The 23609-nt window shown below is 50.1% G+C and overlaps 1 protein-coding gene across 8 annotated transcripts in view; it reads right to left on the bottom strand.

The window, feature by feature from the left end:
- LOC135911688 (neprilysin-1-like) overlaps window positions 1-23609 on the bottom strand; it is a 346542-nt gene that overhangs the window by 58216 nt on the left and 264717 nt on the right. For 6 of the 8 annotated variants that reach the window (XM_065444035.1, XM_065444039.1, XM_065444037.1 and 3 more), the window contains one exon: window positions 8250-8534. The exons of the other annotated variants lie outside the window; for them this stretch is intronic. In XM_065444035.1, the coding sequence (XP_065300107.1) occupies window positions 8250-8534 (285 nt within the window). The remainder of the gene's footprint in view (window positions 1-8249; window positions 8535-23609) is intronic. 8 annotated transcript variants of the gene reach the window in all.

Consider the following 23609-nt stretch of genomic DNA (forward strand, 5'->3'; position numbering starts at 1 on the left):
TGACGCAGTTAGCCAAAAGCAGCTCAGCTGGGTGACGCAGTTAGTTTCGCGGGTAGTGAATCTGGGACAAGCCCGCGACGCTTTCTCTGACCCCCAACATTATTGTAATTAATGTAGTTACTTTTCGGAAAAATTTTAAAGCACGTCGCCGCGCCTGGATCAGTAATGCAGCTAACGAAATGCAGCTCGGTCGTAGTGACAGTTAGTTTGGCGCATACTGAATCTCAATACTGAAGCTTGTGATGATATTTTTATGGCCCCGCAGCGGCGTATACCTTCTTCCGATACTCACGCTTGACGAAGACGCGACGAGTGACTCCCAAGTGCAATAGCATGGGAGTGTGTTGCTTGCACCGGCAGGACGCGCAAACCATTACGCCAAGGAGCTCAAATACCAGCAACTTGTAACTACAAAATTGTGCCTTCGGAAGGACTCAAAAGAGGCTTTGCATTCAGGCAATTGTCCTGAGTGTGAATAGAAGGAATTCTGCGGGAGTCAAGCCTAGTACACTTCAGAGCCTCTGCTGGGGCCACCAACGAGTGTACCCTCGCGCCAGCTACGACCAAGTAATTTTGAAACGCGCAGTCGCCTGTGTAGACGTGCTTCTAAAGTGCATAAATAAGGCCTGGTAACGAGGGAATGCCTAGAAACTCGACGTTCTCGCTTTGTTTTATGTATGGTATTGTTTAGGATGAGTCGGGCATTTTCTACGCCACGTTGAAAAACTAGTTTTTTTTTGTTTCTGATTCCACCCATTTACGACTTTTGCGCGTTTCGCCTCTACACGCTGTATTGCGATAAGTAGTTAATGCCAAATCAGACGTGCTTCTTAATTTCCATTTTTCAGCTGACGACTTCCAGTGGAACTTCGTACGACAACCACTGCTTCTTACCTGGTGACACAACGTTGGATGAATGCACAAAAAGCCCGAGCGAGCGTTATGTACAGCAAAATAAACATTTCCTCATTTAAGAAGGCGTCTTGCCCATTCTTTATGAAATTGCACGTGGAACATATTCGATGGAGGCTTGTAAAGATCTTTCGCAATCATTTCTACTTAATGACAAAACGATTCCACACTAAGACCGCATGCGATTGAGCAGTAGAAAAAATAAAGAAATACAATACCGCCCCAATCAACGCAGCTGATGAAACGCGTTCCAGCTAGGGTTCAATATGCACCCGCCCAAAACCGAAGCCAGAAATGTGGTTCACGTAATAATGCCGGCGGCTTGGAGCGCTGCAGTCGACTCTGCTGCTGGGCGCTACGGGGGTATCTGCTCTTGTTGAATTTCTTTCTTTATGGTGACTCGGTCGGTAGAATACATTCGTGTTGCAGTTTTTCTTACAGTTCTTTTTAAATATGACGTGGCAATGATTCGCACGAGGGCTGTCACTTTCATGGAGGAAGAGCTCCACGTATCGCCTTGGTTTCTTTGTTTCTCCCCCTGCACCGGTGCGTAGACTTGTATACTTACAAGCGCTTTGCTTTGCGATAAACCAGTTACAGTCGGCGTTTTCTGGTATCTTTTCTCTCGATGCCGGTCGATCCTGGAGGACGTAAGACACATTTCTCTCACGTCTTGCCTCAGTAAACCGACGCAACGCATGATCCTAGAGAGACAACATACGCATCTAGAAGAACGTGAACTGGCGGGAACGCGACGTTTGGTAGTGGACACAACGTCGGAATGCCGGACATCTATGTATGGCTCAAAGACGAAGTTCTGAATGCAATAACGTCAGACTGCCCGAAAGCAATTTTTTCACTAAGTCTGAAGCGGGGCTTTGGCCCTACTAAGCAATCTGAGTAACAGTAATTGCGGTCGTATTCATCACTTACACGTGCACAAAAATGAGGTGAACGATACAAGATCAACAACACACAATCCCTCAGGTCTTGCTCATGATGCAACGAGTTACCAGCAGGAAGAGGGAACTCAAGGAACAGGACCTGATTCTATTAGTGCAGGAGTGACTGTGAGCCGATTTACGCATTCGGCACCATACTAAAATTAGGCAACGCTGCAGTGGAGGCACCCCACTGGCTCATACGCAAGCCTTATACGCAGGAGCTCGGAGTCCCGCAGGGAACGCCTACTCTTCACCTGCATGCGACAGACGTGTACAACGAGGCACAGGATATCTAGATGCGCACATGGTAAGCCAGAACGAAAGTCTACAACGCACAATAGGGAGATGTCTTGAAACGTCTTATATATTCGGCCCTGAAAACCAGCGCACTGACAAGATACCCACACGAATAATGGAAATTATGCGCGTCTCAGTGATACCCGTGAACGTGCACCCCCATACTCCACATTGGGCTGTGACAAGCCGGGGCGCAGACGCTCGCGACGAAGTATAAGAACCATCCAAGTCCTTCTTGCGTAGACGCGGTCAGCACCGCAAGAAGCACCGCATTTGACCCCAGTCTAGAGAAGAATAACGCGAACTCAATAGATGCGTCGTCGTTCTTGGAGCGAACTCTGCGGAGGCATGGGAACTACGATAACGTTAGCCATCACAACACACCACACTTGGAGTGCATCAAAGGTGTCATAGCTTTGACGGACTGTCAAACGGCATGCAGAAATGGTTCTAAGGTCCAAATGTCCAGGGCCGCATCTGACATTCTGAGTGGAGCGCACAAACTCCCGCCATACATAAAAATCTCGTGCACTCAAGGGCATGAGTCCTTACTCTGTAATCAGCAGTCATACACCACGCCCGAGAGCAGGCACACCAGCAGCCGCGAGAGGGACCCAGTGAACAGTTCAAACTAGAGCCAGTGCCATTAACCTGTACGCACATCCTACAGAACTATTGCCTTTGACGAAGAGCACTACCACAACCGCAGAATGTTCTCATGAGAGAGGAAGATAAGTATGGCGGTACCTCTGCACAAACAGATAACCACGGTTGAGTATCTACTACGCCATATACAGTGAGCTGCATTCCAATAAACATCCGCACTGCGACAGATGCGGATTTCCTTAGCACACGGTATTGGCTTCCACAAGCGCACCAGAGCTCACGCCCATAACACACCCCACGACACGGCAATGACAGGCAGCGTTGTCCAGCTCCGACTCGACGGACCAACTCAACTTGGCCAACTCAGCGAGAAGGGCAGCTTCGAGGTAGCTGCTGACGTCATCGCAGAGAGGGCAAGGGATTTCCTACCCTTTTTGACATGACATGTGAGCACGCGGCTATATGCAGTGGAATAATACTTGGTTGCCAAGATCACCGGAGCCTCGTCTACAAAGCGGCAGTATAAGAGCGAAAGCTTCACTATGCCACACCTCGCAAGGTATTCCATCGCGTCACAGTGACATTGAGCCGCCGGAGCGCGTGTGTGGCAGGTGTGGTGTCAATCGACGTGATTGATATCATCGGCGCTCGGAGCGAGGCTCCGAGCGGCACTCCCTCGGAGCCTCGCTGCTGCGGTTTAACCATGGCTAGGTCAGCTGGTTCACCCTCAGGTTAACGGGAATGGCGTCACGAGCGCCAATTTCTCCCCTTGTGTATGGCAGGCAAAACTCCGAGAGAAAAAAACAAAGAAAGAATAGAAGCTGATTCCACGGCAACCCTTCTGTTGGTGCGCGAGGGGCAAGCGCCATCCCCCTTATCGTCTGCTGTGCGCTCGACCAGCACATGACATTCCTTTCAGGCGCCTGCGGAAGGCAACACCACTTGCGTTTTTTTTTTCAGATTGTGCTCCCCTTTCAAATTTTCTTTTCAACACCCTTCGGCTATTATTTCTTCATTACTCTCAACATATGTGCAACGCATTTGTGTGAAAACTTATATTTTTTCTGTTCAAGATGTGCGAAACAGCATGCCCCAGCAGGGGGCTATTTTGTGTCGGCAAAACATACGTAGGCAGCAAAATGTGGTTTGTACCCCGTTTTTATTAGCAACCTAACGTACAGCAGGGCATTCAAAGCACAATACAATAATGTAGAGCTGAATATCCTATTAGACAGTACAAATGGGTGCGTTCTGTACTATGATCATACCTACGTAAGACAGCCTCCTACAATTCCTCACAGACAGAACATTGCTACTGATGCTATCTTTGTTCGCCATGCACAACTCTGCCATAGCACTTTTTGGCGCAGCAATTATATGTGAATGACAAAAACAATTATAAAGACCAGCAGATCCACATTTTTCGCATACCAGTCACAAAACCTTCCTTTTTTTATTTCACAGAACGGGTGTAGCTTCTAGTTCGAATATAGCTAGACAATTTTCTGCATAGCTATCCTTGTGCTAATCTGCCAATAAATATCCAGAACATTATATTGAAAAGGTCTATAGTCTTTCTTCATGTGTTTTTTTTTTTGCAATACAACACTTAAGACAACTAGAGCTTCATTCAGATTTGTAACGTTGCAAAAAAGGTATCCATACGAAATTCCTCGCGGGCATATTGCAGATGTTTCTTAAAATTTGTAATGCACTTCGTTTGTTCTATCGTCATCTAGGCATAAACGGCACAGTTGCAAGACCATAACAAATAGTGGTAAGTTTTTCTTGTTAAGAAACAGTAAGTGCAGGAGAAGCATTTGTCAATCGGCAGTTGATCGTGAGTAGAGGTTGGCGAACTACAGGGTGATGCAGAAACATATTCAACACGTAACTTCGGGATATGGAGAAGTATTTTCTAAAAGCAACGTAAGTCGGCAGCATTCAATGTATGAGGGCAAGATGCTCAGAACAATTTCCTATTCAATGGTTTTCAAGACCTTCCTCTAATATGCTGAATGAACATTACGCATTTTGTTTAACAGAGGCTATAGGCTCGGTTTCGTTCAATTTGTCTGAAGAGTAGGACAGCTGTTAGTGGTATGAGTTTTATCGTTGGCTGGAGGTCATCCGTCAATACACTTTAGGTGCCCACACTTTAAGGAGGTGAAAGCATCTCGAGTTTTCTAGAACACTAGCTTCTGGTATAACAAGCTTCCTGTGCTTAAGATTATTCGTACGTTGCCTAAAGTACGTTGCCTACGTTGCCCACCCCTTTCCTGCTTTTGCCATATTAATGAAACCACTGAAATGAAGTGCTGGGCAACATTAGTACTTGCACAGCTTTACCGACGAATGGCCAAGAAAATTCTTGCATCCCAGGATTCATGAATGATAGCAATGTAATCATGTTTCAAGAGGAGGGTGCACGCGTGGAAGAAGTGACTGTCTGCACAAAGAATGCGTTACATGATGTTTATTGAAATATTGAAATAGGCCGAAATATTTTCTAAAAGTAGGCCAATCAGGAGACGGCCCTAAACGCTATCGGAAATACAAAAAGAATAAAATTTCAGTAAGAAAATTGTCCGTAATATTCAAGCGTTTTGAACTTTCTTTTTGCGCGCAAGGTGTGGGCCCAGGTCTCTACAAGACGGGCTCCAAGAATACACTATTTTTGTAAACAAATCTGTGAGAAAACACAACTATGCTGACTACTGGCTTCGATCACCGGTGGAGTCTACATCTTCAGAAGATTTCCCTTTCCTTACCGCAACGACGACTTTAGAAATAGCCTAGCACGAACGGGCCGACACCGTATTTCTCCCACCGATCAAGCTCATCGATGGATACGAAGTCCAAATCCCGTGTATGTTTATGAGAGGTTTATTGTCATTTTGCCTCCGAGGTAATACGCTCTACAAGAGAAACTTTGGACGCAATTAAGAAAAATTCTTACGCGTCGTGCCATCAGCCATGCGACCGGAGATTTTGGAAGCTTCTCATGATGAACAATCGTTGAGTTTCTTAGGTGTCAGCCGGCTTTCGCCGGAATTCGTCTCAGATGTTTCTGGCCTAAACTGTTAGCGTCGGTGCAGCATTACGCGAAAACATGTCGCAAATGTCATAGGCACGAAACACTGCCCGCGAAACCAGTCCGCCTCCTCCAACCCATATACTCGCCTAAGATTTCATTTCAACAAGTTGGAATAAATCTTCTTAGACCGTTCCCAACGTCATCGTCAGGGAAGGTATGGATCGTAGTATAGGTGAGCTAGTTAACACTATACTTTGAAACTGGCTGCCTTGAGTGAGGAACTACAATTTCAGTTGCCAAGTTCTTCGTTTGTGACATATTAGTGCGACATGGTGCACCAATGGTCTTTATTACCGATGGAGTGGCGGCTTTCACATCTGATTTGATGTAGTAGTTTATGAAGATGTCCCATGCCAGTCACAGAAATATCACTGGGTACCACCCGCAAACAAACGGCCTGACGGAACCTCTAAACCGAATCCTGGCCGACATGCTGTACATGTATGTCCACCTCGAACATAAGACATGGGACAGAATCTTGCCTTGCGCCACTTTCGCATGTTCTACACCTGTACAGGAGACAGCTCAGGTCATTCCATTTCAACTGGTCTATGGACGCATAGTCACAACCATATTAGATGCTATGTTGCCAGTAGATGATGACAATAACAACCCGCACAGCGTCTACAACTTCCTACAACGAGACGAAGAAGCCCGGCAGTTGGCACGGTTCTGTATACGCTACTAACAACGCAGGGACGCAAGGTAGTACAACCTGCACCGCCGAGAAGTTCAGTACCAACCGGGTGCCAAAGCGCGATTATGGACACCAGTACTTCGTCGCAGATTATGTGAAAAACTCCTTCGCCGTTTCTTTGATCCTTACGAACTCATTCGGTAAGTAGGTGACCTGAATTACGAAATCATCCCTCATGAACAAGAACGATCAAAGCAGCACAACCTAGCGGAGGTCGTACACGTAGTCCGCATGAAGCGTTACCAGGACAGGCAATGAAAACCCATCTATATATCAATGTGCATATTTACATTCCATCTGTGAAACATGAAACCTTAAGTACACATCAGCAAACACACGAAGTCACCATCTCGCTGCCAGCCACAGTGCAAAATGATACCACGACGCCGTACCTATTGCCATCGTAGCATCACTACTGAAGCACCACAGCAACCCTCCCTGTTGCAAGAAGCGGCAGCGTTTGCCGCGCGGTTACCAGTTGTGGATGTAGCGGCAGCAGCAGCTACACGCACTGATCTCGTCCTCCTCCTATAGCGCATGATGTCACCGTCGCGTGCGCCAATCGGTAAAGTGTCATGCACTCTTCCCTCCTTCACGCCTGCGTTTTCTCTCTCGCTCTTTATTCTCCTCCTACATGGCCCGATGGCCATGTAAATTGTACAAAGTAGTTAAAGAAAGCTACAGCTTTTTTGACGTCTTCTTGGCGTATCAATACAAGTGGATCGGTCCATATATAGGCAGAGGCCGATATCGCATACGCAGTGCCGAAGTTATCTGTCGGAGCACATGCCCACAGCTACATGACGAGACACGCAAGTTGTTTAGAAGGCCAAGCAGCAACCAGCCCAAAGCTGTTCGCCCAGGGTGACTCTCTCATCGGCTTTTATTGAGTGAGATTGGTCGAAGTGCATCCAAAGGGGTCGAAGTCAGTGGCGTAGCAACAAGTGGGGCCGGGGGGCCGTGGGCCCCGGGTGCACGGGGCCAGTCGGGGGGGGGGGGTGTCATATACGTCTGAAGACTCCCAAAAATTGTCGATATCCTCGCCTTCCTCGACTACACCCGGGGGGGGGGGGGGGGGTTGACAGAAGAGCTAAGGGCCCCGGCTGCCAGACGACCTAGCTACGCCACTGGTCGAAGTAACTAAAGCAATCTAGCGTGTTTAAAGTCAGGTTAATGTTGAAGAACTGACCCAATAATATGATGCATAGGGCTGCCATTTAATAGACGTGAAATCATTCGAGACGCTGATTTCGCGCTGAGCAGCGTAACGTCATAGCTGCTAGGCTACTGCGGTGGGAAGAGTCGTCATGTTTAGTTTGCACAAAATAGAGCTCGTACATATTGACTTGAATGGCTACTCAATATATATATATATATATATATATATATATATGCGTGTGTGTGTGTGTGTGTGCGCGTGTGTGTGTGTGTGCGTATGTGTCTGTGTGTGCGACGCGAGCAGGAGGTTGCGGACGTAGAACAACATGGTCGTCCGAACACTTCCGTTATTCCTCGTCTTTCTCCTCCCGTACCATTGCGCCGGACCGTTCTTGTGTGGTTCGTTACAAATACACACACGCACGCAGATATATATTAGCCGAGTGTTTAATTAGAATTCCCATCGCTAACTAAGGACTGTTTTCGGCGAAAAGAACGCTGATAACTTATCCAGAACAAAATGAGCCCGTCAACTTACCTGAATTGAAGAACCGGCTAGTGATAGCGTACCCCATTAACCTGTTGGCGTGCCCGTAGCAAACGTCTTCAGGGTTTTTGTCCTTCGCCAATAAATCGGGATCCGTGTAATTTATCATTTGGCCAAACAGGCTCCAGGCAATATAGCACCGCAATCCGGGTGAGGCAACGTGTTTCCACTTGAGGGCATTTGCCAGAAATAAGGGTGCGAGTTTTACGTAGCGTATCGTATCGCCGCCTTGGTACAATCCATTCGTGTACTTTGCAATTGATCCGGCCCACATTTCTGCAAAAGTGCCGCGCCACGTTACGTGCCACCGCCGTTAGCACTATGAGACGTGATGACCTGGCATCTATCAGGTTCCAGCACCGTCACGAGAAGGCTAACTTAGAAATTTCCACTTATTGAAATGAAATTGTACGCGATATTCAATTTAGGAAGTACTTGCTCTTTTCAGCATATATCGATGCATGCCGAAGTATAAAAAACCTCATAACAACAAAGCGAGTGTAATGTCACCCCCAATGAAACGAAATATTAAGGGGAAATACGTGTAAAATAAGAAAGCAACATTGGCATGTAGGGTGTTCTCTGAACTCACGGTCACCTTCGACCTTTTAAGAAACTCTGCTACTTCTTTCAAAAAAACGCAACACATTTGAAAGTGCATTATCTGACTCTGATAAGCGCGTACACAGGAAAAATATAGTCATTCTTTTTCTTCATGAATATTTGTAATCTTATTCGCTTGGGTGTAATGACTGTTTACAATTTAAAGATGATCTATATTTGATGGAATAATTAACGGGTTCAATACACTTCTTCAAGCAAAGTTTAACAGTTGTTTATTTACGGCTCAACATGATTGGAGATAGCAAGCCATGAGACATATATGACGGCGTGCAACATTAGCGCCAATGAGATGGGCGCTATGAATTCTACCTATACAGACTGCATAGAGGCCACGTTTTAGCGTAGACATCAGTCGTAAAAACTGAATGCGTGCAAGAGTGCTCCTAGAGACACCGAGCGGTAGTAGCGTTATTTTAAACACGCAAAACCTTCATATTCAATCACAGAGTGTATAATACCTATTTTGTGACGTAACAAATCGAAAGGTACAGGATGTTCACAACTGTATGATTGCATACTAATATTTTTCCAAGAGGAAAACACGAAAGTTTCTTGTGATCTCTAGTTTCTTCAAGACTGTCATAAAATTTGTCACCAGGTCTCCTAGCGGCTCTTGCATAAGTACCAGATATTCCACTATCCTAGTAGCACAACAAGTCGCGACTGCCCTACATGTCTAACCAGTCCTTCAGCCGGATGCACCCTTGCTGCAAACCTTGGTACGGCTGTTCTCTTTTTGTCAGCTTCGATGACGGACCAATATCTGGGAAGTTACAATGTCAAAAGAAGCACTTTGCTCAAGCCCACTGGTAATACGTGCACAGGAGAATGCGATTGAACAACCTGGAGCAGTGGTGTAAAAAAGAGTGGTACGACAGGCGCAGGCTTCTCGACTCACCCCAGAATCAGAGCACTCGCCTTGCTGTAGATGAAAGTTAACTACGGTTTCCAGGCTTATACTAGGATCTCCAAAAAGGGAACTGTGGAGTCAGAAAATAAACAAGAATATCACGCTAACTTTAGATCACCAGCCTGTTTCACGTGTTATATTAACACGTGTACTTATATTTATCGGGCGACCACGTTTCGCCGCCTAACAAATGTCAGCGTCACCACCACGTGACATCTGGTGGAGGTGACGGGACGGCCCCGACAAGCCGTGATCCCAGGCTGGACCGCAAAAAGAACACCAACGTAGTCTCGGACCATCGAGCGGCAACCACAATGGCAGCCCCAGCGTTCCCCGTCGTGCTTCAGCAGCCCAAGGAGCCTCTGACGTTCCGCGGTTCAGCATTCGAGGACCCGGAAACCTGGCTTGAGACGTATGAGAGGGTCGCTGTATTTCACAGCTGGAACAGTGGCGACAAACTGCGACATGTCTTCTTCGCCTTGGAAGACGCTGCCAGGACGTGGTTCAAGAACCGAGAAGCCACGTTAACGACGTGGGACCTGTTCCGAAGCGGCTTCCTGCAAACCTTCACGAGCGTCGTACGCCGAAAACTAGCCCAAGCACTACTAGAAACCCGAGTGCAGCTGACTAATGAAACCACCACGATCTTTAAAGAAGAAATCAGCCGCCCATTCCGCCACGCCGACCTGGAAATGTCCGAGGAGAAGAAAGTCCGCTTACTGATGCGTGGTGTAAAGGAGAAACTTTTCGTCGAAATGGTACGAAGCCCACCGAAGGCAGTCGACGAGTTTCTTCGCGAGGCCACTAGCATCGAGAAGACACGGGAAATGCGGAACCGGTAATTCAACCGCCGCACAAACTCGACAAACTACGCCGGAGTTGCGTCGCTGGCGACCGACGACCTGCGCGAGACTATGCGAGCGGTCGTGCGGGAGGAACTACAGAAGCTGTTGCCTTCATCACAGCCTCAAGTGGCTTCGATTGCAGACGCCGTACGTGAGGAACTTCAACAACAACTCGGAATAGGCCCTGAATCGCCGTAGCCTCAGCCGCAAGCGATGACGTACGCCGCTGTAGCCCGCCGTCACGTTCCCCCTCCGCGCCCACGGCAGGGCCCAGCGACGACACAGGTCCGTCGTCCCCCAGCACCCTGCTCGCCGCCAGCACGCCAAGCCATCACCTCACGCGGCGTTCCAGGGAAGACTGACGTTTGGCGTGCCCCCGACCACCGTGCGCTTTGCTATCACTGCGTGGAAGCCGGGCACATCTTCCGCCGACGCCCATACCGGGAGATGGGACTCCGAGGGTTCGCCGTTAACGCGCCGCGACCGCAGATTGGCGAACGACCTCGCGATATTGCCGACTACCTCGCCGCCACTCAGTAGAACCCTCGACGACCATCCCGTTCGCCGTCACCAGGCCGCAGCACAGACCATACACCGGCCCAGCCCGGGGCCGCTCTGCGAGCCCATATCTGGAAAACTAAAAGCAGCAACCGATAGAGGTGCGGTTGCTGTTCGTCGAACTGACGAAGATCCTCCGCCGCCGACGAAGACACCGAAGAAACTACCTCAACGACATAACCACACGCAGCCATCCCGACGAAGTCTGGAAGCAAAGAATACGACGACGAAAGACGACCTGACGACGCGACGTTCCAGCTTCAGTTCAACACGACGCCGCCATGATCCGACGTCGAGACCTAACTGCAACGCCAGACAAAGAACCACCGAACTCAACGTACTTCTCGACGGCCACGCAGTTATCGCCTTACTGGATACAGGGGCCGATTACTCCGTAATGAGTGGACACAACGCCGCCCAGTTGAAGAAAGATGAAACTGCATGGGAAGACCCTCAAATTCGAACCGCTGGAGGACACCTCATTACGCCGACTGGAATATTTACGGCAAGATTTACCGTTCATGACCGGACTTATCCTGCCACCTTCGTTATCCTCCAACAGTGTTCACGACAAGTAATTCTCGGCATGGACTTCCTGAAACCAACACGGCACAATCATAGACCTGAGGTCAAAATCGATAGCGCTGTCGGAAGATCAAGCGATACCGCCGGAGAGCTCTTGCCGTCACCACGCCTTAAGTGTGCTCGAAGATCAAGTGAGCATACCGCCACGCTGCAGCATTATTATTTCCGTCGGCACCGAAACACCCGCTGACGTAGAAGGCAAAATCGAGGGCGACCAACGTCTACTGCTAGACCGTCAAACTTGCATCGCAAGAGGGATCGCTCGACTGCACGGAGGAAACACGAAAGTGTTGCTGACAAACTTCAGCCAGGAGTTCAAGCACATCAACAAGGGCACGACGATCGCTTACATTGAGGAAATTCTGGAAAACAGCAATGCATTTGTCCTCTCGGATCCTGCCGCATCTATCCCGACCACGGTAGTTCCCGAGCCAGACTTCGACATAAATCCAAGTCTTCCCATGAGTAAGCAGCAACAGATCAGAAGTCTTCTCCGACGATACAAAGATTGCTTTTTGACGTCATCGAGGATTCGACGAACACCAGTTGCAAAACATCGCATAATAACCGAAGAGTGCGCTTGACCACTCCGCCAGAGCCCTTACCGAGTTTCGACGCGAGAACGTGAAGCTATTAGGCAAGAAATTGACGAAATTCTGCACGGCGGCATCATCCAGCCGTTGAAAAGCCCGTGGGCATCTCCTGTAGTCTTGGTGAAGAAAAAGGACGGAGCCCTACGTTTCTGGGTCGATTATAGTCGTCTGAACAAGATCACGAAGAAGGACGTATACCCCCTCCCACGATTAGACGACGCATTGGATCGGTTCTGCAACGCTAAAAACTTCTCGTCGATGCGCCTCAAGTCTGGCTATTGGCAAACCGATGTCAACGTAAGAGATTGCGAAAAGAGCGCCTTCGTCACCCTATACGGCCTCTACGAGTTCAAGGTTATGCCATTCCGACTGTGCTCGGCGCCTGCAACGTTCGCGCGCGTGATGGACACGCTTTTAGCAGGATTGAAGTGGCAGACCTATCTCGTATACTTGGATGACATCGTCGTCTTCGCCGGAAATTTCGGCGATCACCTTAGGCGGCTTGCAACAGTACTAGAGGCCATCAGGTCATGAGGACTTACTCTGAAGCCGGAAAAGTGCCGCTTCGCTTACGAGGAGCTTCTATTCTTAGGCCACGTCATCAGCAAATCTGGAGTCTGCCCTGACGCACAGAAGACAGCTGCCATCGCAAAGTTCCCGCAGCCCATCGACAAAAAGGCAGTGCGTAGATTCCTTGGCATGTGTGCCTACTACAGGCGCTTTGTCAAGGACTTTTCACGCATCGCGGAGCCGCGAACACATCTAACCAAATGTGATGTCGAGTTCAAGTGGGAAACGCCGCAGGCCGATGCATTTCAAGAATTCAAACGACGCATGTAGTCGCCGCCGGTACTTGCAAACTTCGACGAGGACGCCGATACCGAAATCCACACTGACGCCAGTAGCCTAGGCCTCGGTGCCGTCCTAGTCCAGAGGAAACACGGATTTGAACGGGTGATATCTTATGCTATCCGGTCGCTGTCAAAAGCGGGAGGCAATTGTTCTACGACTGAAAAGGAATGCCTCGCCATCATTTGGGCTACAGCAAAATTCCGCCCACCTATACGGGAGGCCATTCAAAGTTGTAAGCGACCATCACGCGTTGTGTTGCCTGGCTAACTTAAAGGACCCTTCAGCACGGCTGGCGTGGTGGAGCCTCAGGCTACAAGAATACGACATCACTATGACCTAAAAGTCCGGACGAAAACACTCAGACGCGGATTGCCTATCACGCACCCCCGTCGACCCGCCGCCGCAAGATGACGAGGATGACGACGCCTTCCTTGAACCAATAAGCGAGGAAGACTTCGCTGAGCAGCAACGAGCGGACCCGGAGCTAAAAGGCCTCGTCGATTACTTGGAAGGGCACACCGACGCTGTCCCCAGACCATTTAAGCGTGGATTGTCTTCGTTCAGGCTTCAAAACAACCTACTCGTGAAGAACAACTTCTCACCAGTCCGCGGCAACTACCTTCTTGTTGTTCCGTCGGCGCTACGTCCAGAAGTACTGCACGTCCTAAATGACGATCCGACAGCTACGAACCTCGGTTTCTCCCAGATGCTATCAAGGATACAGAAACGGTATTACTGGCCGCGCCTAACCGCTGACGTCGCCCATTAGGTCAAGACATGTCGAGACTGTCAACGACGCAAGGCACCACCTACAAGGCCAGCGGGATTACTACAGCCGATCAAGCCTCCTTACCGACCTTTTCAGCAGATCGGGATGGACTTGCTGGGACCGTTTCCGACATCAACTTCCGGAAATAAGTGGATCGTCGTGGCGACGGACTATCTTACCCACTTCGCTGAAACTAAAGCTCCACCGAAAGGCAGCGCAGTCGAAGCGGCGAAATTTTTCGTCGAGAAGATCCTGCTGCGACATGGTGCTCCAAAAGTCCTCATCACCGACAGAGGAACGGCTTTTACAGCACAGCTCTCCCAAGCCATTCTGCAATACAGCCAGACAAGTCACAGGAGGACAACTCCCTACCACCCGCAGACAAATGGTCTCACGGAGCGCCTGAACAAGACCCTCGCCGACATGCTAGCAATGTACGTCGACGTCGAACACAAGACCTGGGATGCCGTTCTCCCGTACGTAACATTCGCTCACAACACTGCGGTGCAAGAAACAACACAGGTCACGCCGTTTAAGCTGGTTTACGGCAGCAACCCGACGACGACGCTCGATGTTATGCTGCCGCACGTCACTGACGAAAAGAATCTTGACGTCGCTAACTATCTCCAGAGCGCCGAAGAAGCTCGACAGCTCGCCCGACTACGGATCAAGAATCAGCAGCGCACCGACAGCCGATACTACAATCTCCGACGAAGCTTCGTCGAGTACCAGCCCGGCGACCGTGTTTGGGTGTGGACCACGATACGCCGACGAGGACTCAGTGAAAAACTACTGCGACGATATTTCGGACCCTACAAGGTCATCCGATGTATTGGCGCACTGGACTATGAGGTCGTGCCAGACGGCATTTCGCAATCAAAGCGGCACCGCGCACGATCTGAAGTGGTCCACGGGGTCCGTCTTAAACCCTTTTACGGACGCTGACGAACTTCTTTATTTTGTTGTTTTTCTTGCTACGAGTGCTTTTCTTTATTACTTTCGTTTGTTTGCAGCATCGGGTCGATGCTTTTTAAGAGGGGGGTATTGAGACGTGTACTTATATTTATCAGGCTACCACGTTTCGATACCTAACAAATGTTATCGCACAGCGCGGAACGCGCCTGCATGCATTCGAAGTTTCTGGAAAGTCATCGATGCTTCTATCCGCTGCCTGTTGTCGCCGAACCTTGTGTTATCTGATTTCATCGCGTGACTCGAGTGGTGCAGAACTTTGTGGAAGGCATGCGGGTCCCAACGATTAGTCTTGAACATTCGATGACTGATGTAGAAAAGCCGACGCGCTTGACCCACTGACCAGATTTTCGACGATCGCCGACCGTGTTCGCCGCTTTCGTTGTGCTATAAGTGCAGCCTGTTTTTGTGGGCACAGGTTCGCCCAATAAAAGTTGATTTTGTCTTTCACAGTATTGCTACTGTGTTCTTCAACGTCACCACCATGTGACAATATGTTAACGGAACCATTGTAATTTGTCTGATAACGTCTGCGAAGTGGCCTTAAAAGGTCGCAAGTACGAGTGCAACCCTCATACACTGCAGGAGGTACAGACAGGCATTACCAAGCTCACATTGCAGGGAACCTCTCCAGCAAGCCTCCACCGATCAAACGCCTTGCTGTAGATAAGCGTTAACTACGCTTTCCAGTAACTGTCAAGTGAGAAAATGAATAATATCATAGTAATAACTTTGAATCACCTGGCAATTTCACGTGCACGTGCAATGTGTTAACGCAACAACTGCAATTTGTCTGATAAAGTCTGGGAAGTGGCCTCAGAGCACGCATGTGCGAGAACAACTCTCACACAGTGCACGAGGTACAGACAGCTATTACGAAGCTCAAAATGCAGGGACCTCTCCAGCAAGCCTCCACCAAGCACTCGCCTTGCAACATATGAGCGGTAGCTACACTTTGCAGGCTTATACTAGGATGTTCATAAACTAACTGTGCATTGAGAAAAAAATTCATGATAACTTCGAATCTGGCAGTTTCACGTGCGATATGCTAACGCAACAACTGTAATTTGTCTAATAGAGTCTATGAGGTGGTCTAAAATGGCACACGTACGAGAATAACCCTCTGACAATTAGGGAGGCACACAGAATCATTACAAAGCTCATATTGCTGGGACTTCTCCGGCAAGCCTTCACCAAGTGAAGCATTGTGTGCACGTCTGGGGCCCTATAACGTAAAACTATTGCAGTCAGTTTTTACTCCAATCTAGTGAGGTCAAATATGCATAACCGCCAACGCAAGCATCGGTCAGTGTTCCGCAGAATTGTCTGAACAGTTCGATCAAACGCTGTCCTCGTTCTCAGATGGCAATCTTTGTTCGAACTCATAACAAATAACATTTTTATGGGCGGTTTTTCATGTCTAACTGACTCGCAAGAGGCGAGACGTGCGCTAAAGAGAAGAAGGTTTCGATGGATCTTAGTCAGTGCAGGGAAAATAGATAACCGGATGAAGAGGGTTGTGCCGGCCTCTGTGACTGGTTCATTTTTCCTTCATTAGCCTGCGGTGGTTGGTCAAAAATCGCGGCGGTATGCAACGGACGTTTAGGAATTCAGATAAAAGGGGTTCTCAGCAAGGAAGCGTTGGCAGAGCGATGTCATGTACGTGCCAAAAGGTATCTATAACGTTTTAATGTCACGCAAGGCGGTTTATTATACGGATATAAATCCATGCTCACCGGCAGGTGCGAGTAGCGTGTGTCAGAGGTATCGGCGGGCAGCCATCTTCCATTCACTTCGTACTGGGGCAGTCACAGAATGTTCAGAAATATATTCAATTTCATTTGGCACATTAAGGCATCTTTTACGTGTACACGACATTTTGACGCGATGCGTTTTCAGGTTTTGCGACGTCGCCTGACAGACAGGCAAAGTTGACGCAGTCCTAAAACTTTTAACCACTAGCAAAGGGCTAAGGGCGTAGAAGCGTCGAATCCGGAATAATTGTTTTTGTTCGCTTTAATGGTGCATAATCAGTGTGCACACGTAATATAAAATTCGGAGCTATCGTGGTTTTCTTGAGGTCGCATGACACAAACGTGAAGTTGGGAGGTGTCCTGAAAGTGTTTTGACCACTCGTGGAGGATTGATTTCACATGACAAGAGGCGAGGAGCATGCTCAAGTGGGGAGGGATTGGATAGGGCCGAGCCACTGCACTGAATATGGATAACCGGATGAAGAGGGTCGTGCCGGCGTCTGCGATTGGTCCGCTTTCTCCTACTTAGCTTGCGGTGGCTCGTCGACGATCGCGGCGGCATGCAACGGAAGCTTAAGAATGACGCTAAAACGGCTCCTCAGCAAAGAAGACTTGTCAGAACGAGGTCGCAAACGTGCCGAAAGTTCTCGAAAACGTTGCACGGCCACACAGAATGCTTTATTAAACGCAAATAAACTCATGCTCTCCGGCAGGGGCGAGTAGCCAGTGCCGAAGCGATCGGCGGCAGCCATCTTTTATTGCTTTTGGAACAGAGCAGTTTTGTTCGGCATAATAATGCATCCTTAACCCATGAAAGACCATAATAATAATAATAATAATATTTGGGGTTTTACGTGCCAAAACCACTTTCTGATTATGAGGCACGCCTTAGTGGAGGACTCCGGAAATTTTGACCACCTGGGGTTCTTTAACGTGCACCTAAATCTAAGCACATGGGTGTTTTCGCATTTCGCCCCCATCGAAATGCGGCCGCCGTGGCCGGGATACATGAAAGACCAGTGTGACCATATGGTCACGTTAGTCTGCACAGTGGATTTCAATTAATTAAGATTAACAAAATGGCACCAAAATCACCTTTGACATGCCGATTGACAGATTAGAGTCCCCTTTATGGATACCAAGTGTCAGCACCTGTCAGTTGTTTTATGGGAGCCCCTCGCAACGGCGGGAATAAGTGTTGCGCTGCGAGTAGCGTCGCGATGCATCGCTCCAAGGGTTAAGTGGTTTTTTTTTTCACTACTTGCTTAAGCAATAGCCGGATATCGTTACCTCCATATTTCTCTTTGAATATGTGACCTTCGATGAGCATTTGGGAAATAATTATGTTTGATTTATCCATGAACGAGTACGGTATCTTGTGCGTTGCCATATGGTCACGCTGGGCCTTTAGGACACCGAACTTTTAATTTTATTTAAAACTGCATTCTCATCTCTTGCATGGCTGCTGGCGCGTTCCCGCAGTGGTTATTTGTTATTTTATTGTCTGCATAGGTAGATGTTGGAAGAAATAGTGAAGATTCTCGAAGAGGAAGATGACGATGTGTCAGTGATTTATATCGAGCTGCCAGAGGCTAGCACCTATTCGGATGAGCACTCGGCTGATGAAGACTCCGACAGGATCATTGACAATCTAAGCGGGCGGCAGCTATGAGCCGCCGCTGAAGCTGTTTTCTCTGACGGACGCTGCATTGGTGGATGCGAGTCTTACCACAACGACGCCGGTGGGTAGTGACGGAACATCAGAGGTTTCTTCTGCTGCAGTTGATGCGGCCATTCCTGCGAAATTATCCACTGCTTCTAAGTGGACGAAGGGTGATCACCAGAAAAGCCTTGGCATATTTCCCGACCCAAACTTTTCTCCTTACAGGGAATTTTCAGCTGTTGAGTTGTTCGAACTCTTTTTTGCCGAAGCCGTCGTGGAGCTGCTAGTCGAGCAAACAAGAAACGTTATTTTGAATATCCCTGATCCAAAGGTTACCAAAGAAGAATTAAGATAAGTTTTCTTGGAGTACTTGCCTTTTCCGGCTATAACCACTTGCCAGAGAAAAATTGCTATAGGGACAGCGGCACGGATATGCGCAACACGATGGCCTAGAATGCTATGCGAAGAAATCGCTTCATACAGATAATGTGATTCCTGCACGGACCGCGCAAGCCTAAGACTTAGCGACAAGTTGGCAAAGTTGCGCCTATTGATGGCACTATTGAAAACAAGGTTTTTGGAGCATTTTCAACCTGTGCGTCGCCTGAGCTATGATGAAAGTATGTTTGAGTATTATGGTAATCATGACTGCAAACAGTTCATACGCGGAAAGCCTACCCGCTTCGGGCATAAAGTATGGCGGCTAAATGCCAAGAACGAATACCTTGTAAACTTCAAAGGGTACTGTGGGGGTCTTAGGGTCTCACAGGAGTACCGACCACCGCGGGTTCGAGCTTAGCGAGCCACAGGGCCGCGTCAGCCGTCAGCCTCTAGCGCCGCTGTGCGCGAGCTCAGGCCACAAGGGGCTACCGAGCGACGCACGCAAAACACAGTATTGCCCTAAAATGAAGGAAACCGTTTATTGTTTCCAACGGCACCCAACACTGCACAAACGCCCGGTCCCGGGACGGCGGGGAACCAAAGGGGTCCCGCACCAAGGGCGAAAAATACAGCTAGGGGCGCCTGTAGCACGTCGCTGCGAGAGCACAGGCTCAAGCTGGGACGCGCCGCTAGGAAAAGTCCCGGCGGCTATGCTACTTGCTCTGGCGATAACCAATGGGCCAACTCGCGAGAGCTCGGGCAATCTCCTTCGGCTTGGGCCTTCGATGAGTGCGGCTCGGCGTGGTACGACCTCGCGCGAGCACTAGGCACCCGTTTTTAGGCTTAGCGTCGGGATAGGAAACAACACGAGGTACGCGCTCCCCGCACGGGCAAAGGCGCCGTGCGTGAGCTCAATCCTAGTCACAAAGGTGTCGGCGGATGAGAGAGAGCATCGTACGTACCGGGTGCTGTCCCAAGGAGAAGAGAGCCCCTACCGTCACGGCAGTAGCCACCAGGGGCCGCCCCGTGACGTCACTAGCTCCGCCCTCACCACGAACCATTGCGCGAGTGGAGCGCCACCGCTAAAACCGGTTCGGAGCAAGGGCGACGTGGCTTGGATTACAGACATGGGTGAAATGCGCCCGCGCAGTGGCGCGCCGAATTCCCCAAATCCCCACATCCTCCTCTCCTTAATCGCCCCCCTACCAGTCTGGCGAAGAAGCTGGTAGGGGCTAATGCACCAAAGACAACTGAGCCTTTCATGCACTAGCTAATTGCTACCTCAGCCCAGCAAGCATTATGCGTACACCCGTGAGCAAAAGTATACAGACCATGGGAGCGCGTGCCAAACTGCATCGACGCGCCGTCTACCGACGCGGTGCCTGCTGTCGAGAGGGCCGCTAGAGCAGCGGTGCGCATGCGCGTCCCATCATATCTGCTGGCCTGACATGTAGCTTTGCCTGACGTGGCTGTGGTGCTCGTAGACTAAACGTCCACTGGGCGTCGTTTTCTCTGCTCTCTACTCTGTCGCATCTGGGCCGTTGTTTTAGGCAGCGGCTGCTGCTGGGCTGGCACGCGCGTCCGCCGCGCTTCGCTTTCCTTCTCTCTTTGGGGGGATTATCGCGCGCCGCGCTGCCTTCTCTGACGCCTTTAGATGAGTCGCGGAAAATGGCTTTCTGCGGCGTTGTATTATCTCGAACTGTTCCAATTTTTGCTGCCGCAGGTAGAAGCAAGGTTTTGCAATCGGTGTCCGTCGTCGCTTTAAGAAATAGAACGGAGTTTTAGGCGCTACTATGCTCCACAAGCAGCAGGATACTAAAAGGAGAAATTAGCGACACCGTACTGCATTTATTTCTTCCAACCCTTCAACAAGGCTTGAACAAGAAATGAACGCGACGGTGTCACTACAGACAGCTGCGGCAACGCTGACACATGCGCGAGAATACAAAATCAGGTGCAGCTGTACGGTGCATGCTGCCGTGAAGTTCCAATTACAGTTGCCCCTTGCGAATCAGGTCGGGGAGACCGACCAGAATCATTGGTTGGGGTCTCCTCATAGCATCGCGTTACGAGTGGATACCACGGCACCTCCGAGGCATTATCGCCGCCTATAGAAAATCGACAGCGTAGCGAAATCATGCACAATGTTGTGAAAATTATAATCACCGAAAATAACAGCAGCACGTTGGCTTGTCCAAAGTGCCCTCAAGACCGGAGTCTTGCGGTGGTCACCCCGACCAGTGATGGTGTCACGACCGCGAGGGTGCCACGGTAGTGACACCCTTGCGTGCATTTTATTTTTTCAAGCCTTGTTGAAGGGTTGGAATAAATAAAGGCAATACGGTGTTGCTAATTTCTTCTTTTAGTATCCTGCTGCTTGCGGAGCCTAGTAGCGCCTAAAACTCCGTTCTATTTCTTAAAGCGACGACGGACACCGATTGCAAAACCTTGCTTCTACCTGCGGCAGCAAAAATTGGAACAGTTCGAGATAATACAATGCCGCAGAAAGCCATTTTCCGCGACTCATCTAAAGGCGTCAGAGAAGGCAGCGCGGCGCGCGATAATCCCCCCAAAGAGAGAAGGAAAGCGAAGCGCGGCGGACGCGCGTGCCAGCCCAGCAGCAGCCGCTGCCTAAAACAACGGCCCAGATGCGACAGAGTAGAGAGCAGAGAAAACGACGCCCAGTGGACGTTTAGTCTACGAGCACCACAGCCACGTCAGGCAAAGCTACATGTCAGGCCAGCAGATATGATGGGACGCGCATGCGCACCACTGCTCTAGCGGCCCTCTCGACAGCAGGCACCGCGTCGGTAGACGGCGCGTCTATGCAGTTTGGCACGCGCTCCCGTGGTCCGTATACTTTTGCTCACGGGTGTACAAAAAAAAACATACAATGATAATGGAAAAATAATAATAAAAAAATACACTCTAAAATACAAGAAAATGACGCCACGAAGGGGGGAAGAAATATTAACAAAAGAGTCTGCTGCTAGCGCGGGACAATGTCCGGGGGTGCGAAGAGAACGCGGCGCGTATAGTTCTGTGGCTAGGGCGGTGGCCGAAGTCGCGGGAGTTGTGAGCGTAGGCTTGATTGCAGGCCACGTAACACAGGAACGGGCTCACCGTTGTTCTACCGAAGTTGCTGGCGAGTCCGATGAGTGCCGCTTTCGTGGTGGTGGTGGTCCCGAACTCCAGGTGGACAGGGCAGGACACTGCCAGGTCAGCTGGCCACGCCGCCGTATGCAGGATGGATGAGCAGCCACAGCGGCGGCTGCAGGGCGTTCGCACGGCGTCGGCGACTGCAGAGCCGAGCTCCTGGCGTGATGTCATAGGGTCCCATCCACCAACGGTGTCCGCGGCGATCCGATGGAGTTGGTGCGGCTCCCTCGGCTTGCTTCCATGAGCAACGGCCCCCACGCACGCACGCACGCGCGCACACACAACGCACGCGCACACTCCTCGTGGCACCGCGCCTCACTCCTCGCCGTCCGCCATGCCGCCCGTCGGCCACAACGCGCCGCGCCGATCCAGGCGCGAAGCGTCCCTCTCTCCCGCACCAACGAGTCAAGGGGACCACTGTCACCCCCCGCGCTTAAATGAAAGATGGCGATGCTTCCGGTCGTACTGAGCTTTCTGCTGGGCCCTGGCCGAAGTCAAACTCTGCCTTGCTCTACAGAGAGCCCGACAAAGCCCGTCGCGAAGTGCTGAAGCGTACGCAGAACAGTCTGCCGGCGCCTCCTCATCCCCGAGCTGACATTGAATGACACTGGTCACCGGATTTGCCAGCTCCCTTCCAAAATTGAGGAAAGCGGGAGAGAAACCAGTCGAGCGATTCTCGGCGGTTCGGATTGCGAACGCGAGCTCACTCAAGTGGTCTGCCCAATCCTTTTGACTCACGGCAAAGGCCGCCAACATTGGTTTGAGGGCTCTATTGACCCTCTCCGTCAAATTGGACTGGGGATGGTAGGGCGACGTGGTGGGGTGATTAATTCCCAGGGAACGGCACGTAGCACCAAACACCCGAGCAGTGAAATAGGACGCGTTGTCCGTAATTAGTCTTTTCGGAAAGCCGAACCGACAAAAAACTTCCTTTAGCCTCTCCAAGACCGCTCGCGCGGTCACTTTTCGAAGCGGAAACAACTCCACCCACTTCGAAAAATGATCGACGACTACCATCAGGTGTGTGAACCCCTGCTTACTCCTGGGGAAAGGCCCCATAAGATTTCAGGTGGCCACTTGCCACGGACGCTCACTGTCAATTGGTTTCATCAACCCGGGCGGCTTGCCACCCCTTGATTTCACCGTTTGACAGACATGGCAGGAACGGCAATAGCGAAAAATGTCATGCTTTATGCCAGGCCAGGTCATAGTTTGGCTTAGTTTCGCAAAAACTTTGGAGCCACTCAAATGACCGGCCAAGGGTTCGTCATGAGATGATCGCAACAGTGCGCTTCTCAGACTCTTGGGGAAAACCACCTTAAACAGGTGCACAGCCTCGTCATCGGTAGCTATATATTTCAGCAGGAGCCCATCGTGATCCAGCAAATATGAATCCGCGGGGGACCCAGCGACACACGCTGGTTCCGGCCCCCCTGCGCCCGCCGCACTACCAGCAGCGTCTCGGCGGTCCGTCTCCCTGAGACCGTCGCTCACTCCGCGACAAAACGGATCAATTTGCTGGGCCTTCAGTAACTCTTGCCTGCTGAATGCGATTCCAATTCTCCCAAAGGGGAGTCCGGTCTCGTCCCCACTCAGGACTGCAGCCAACGGCGCTGTAGGTTCGCTTTCGAGAAGCTTCCCCGCTCGCTCGTTTTGCGGCGCGCTGCTTGCCTGGAGAGCGGAATG

The sequence above is a fragment of the Dermacentor albipictus genome, chromosome 2 (assembly GCF_038994185.2).
Source record: "Dermacentor albipictus isolate Rhodes 1998 colony chromosome 2, USDA_Dalb.pri_finalv2, whole genome shotgun sequence".
Lineage (NCBI taxonomy): Eukaryota > Metazoa > Arthropoda > Arachnida > Ixodida > Ixodidae > Dermacentor > Dermacentor albipictus.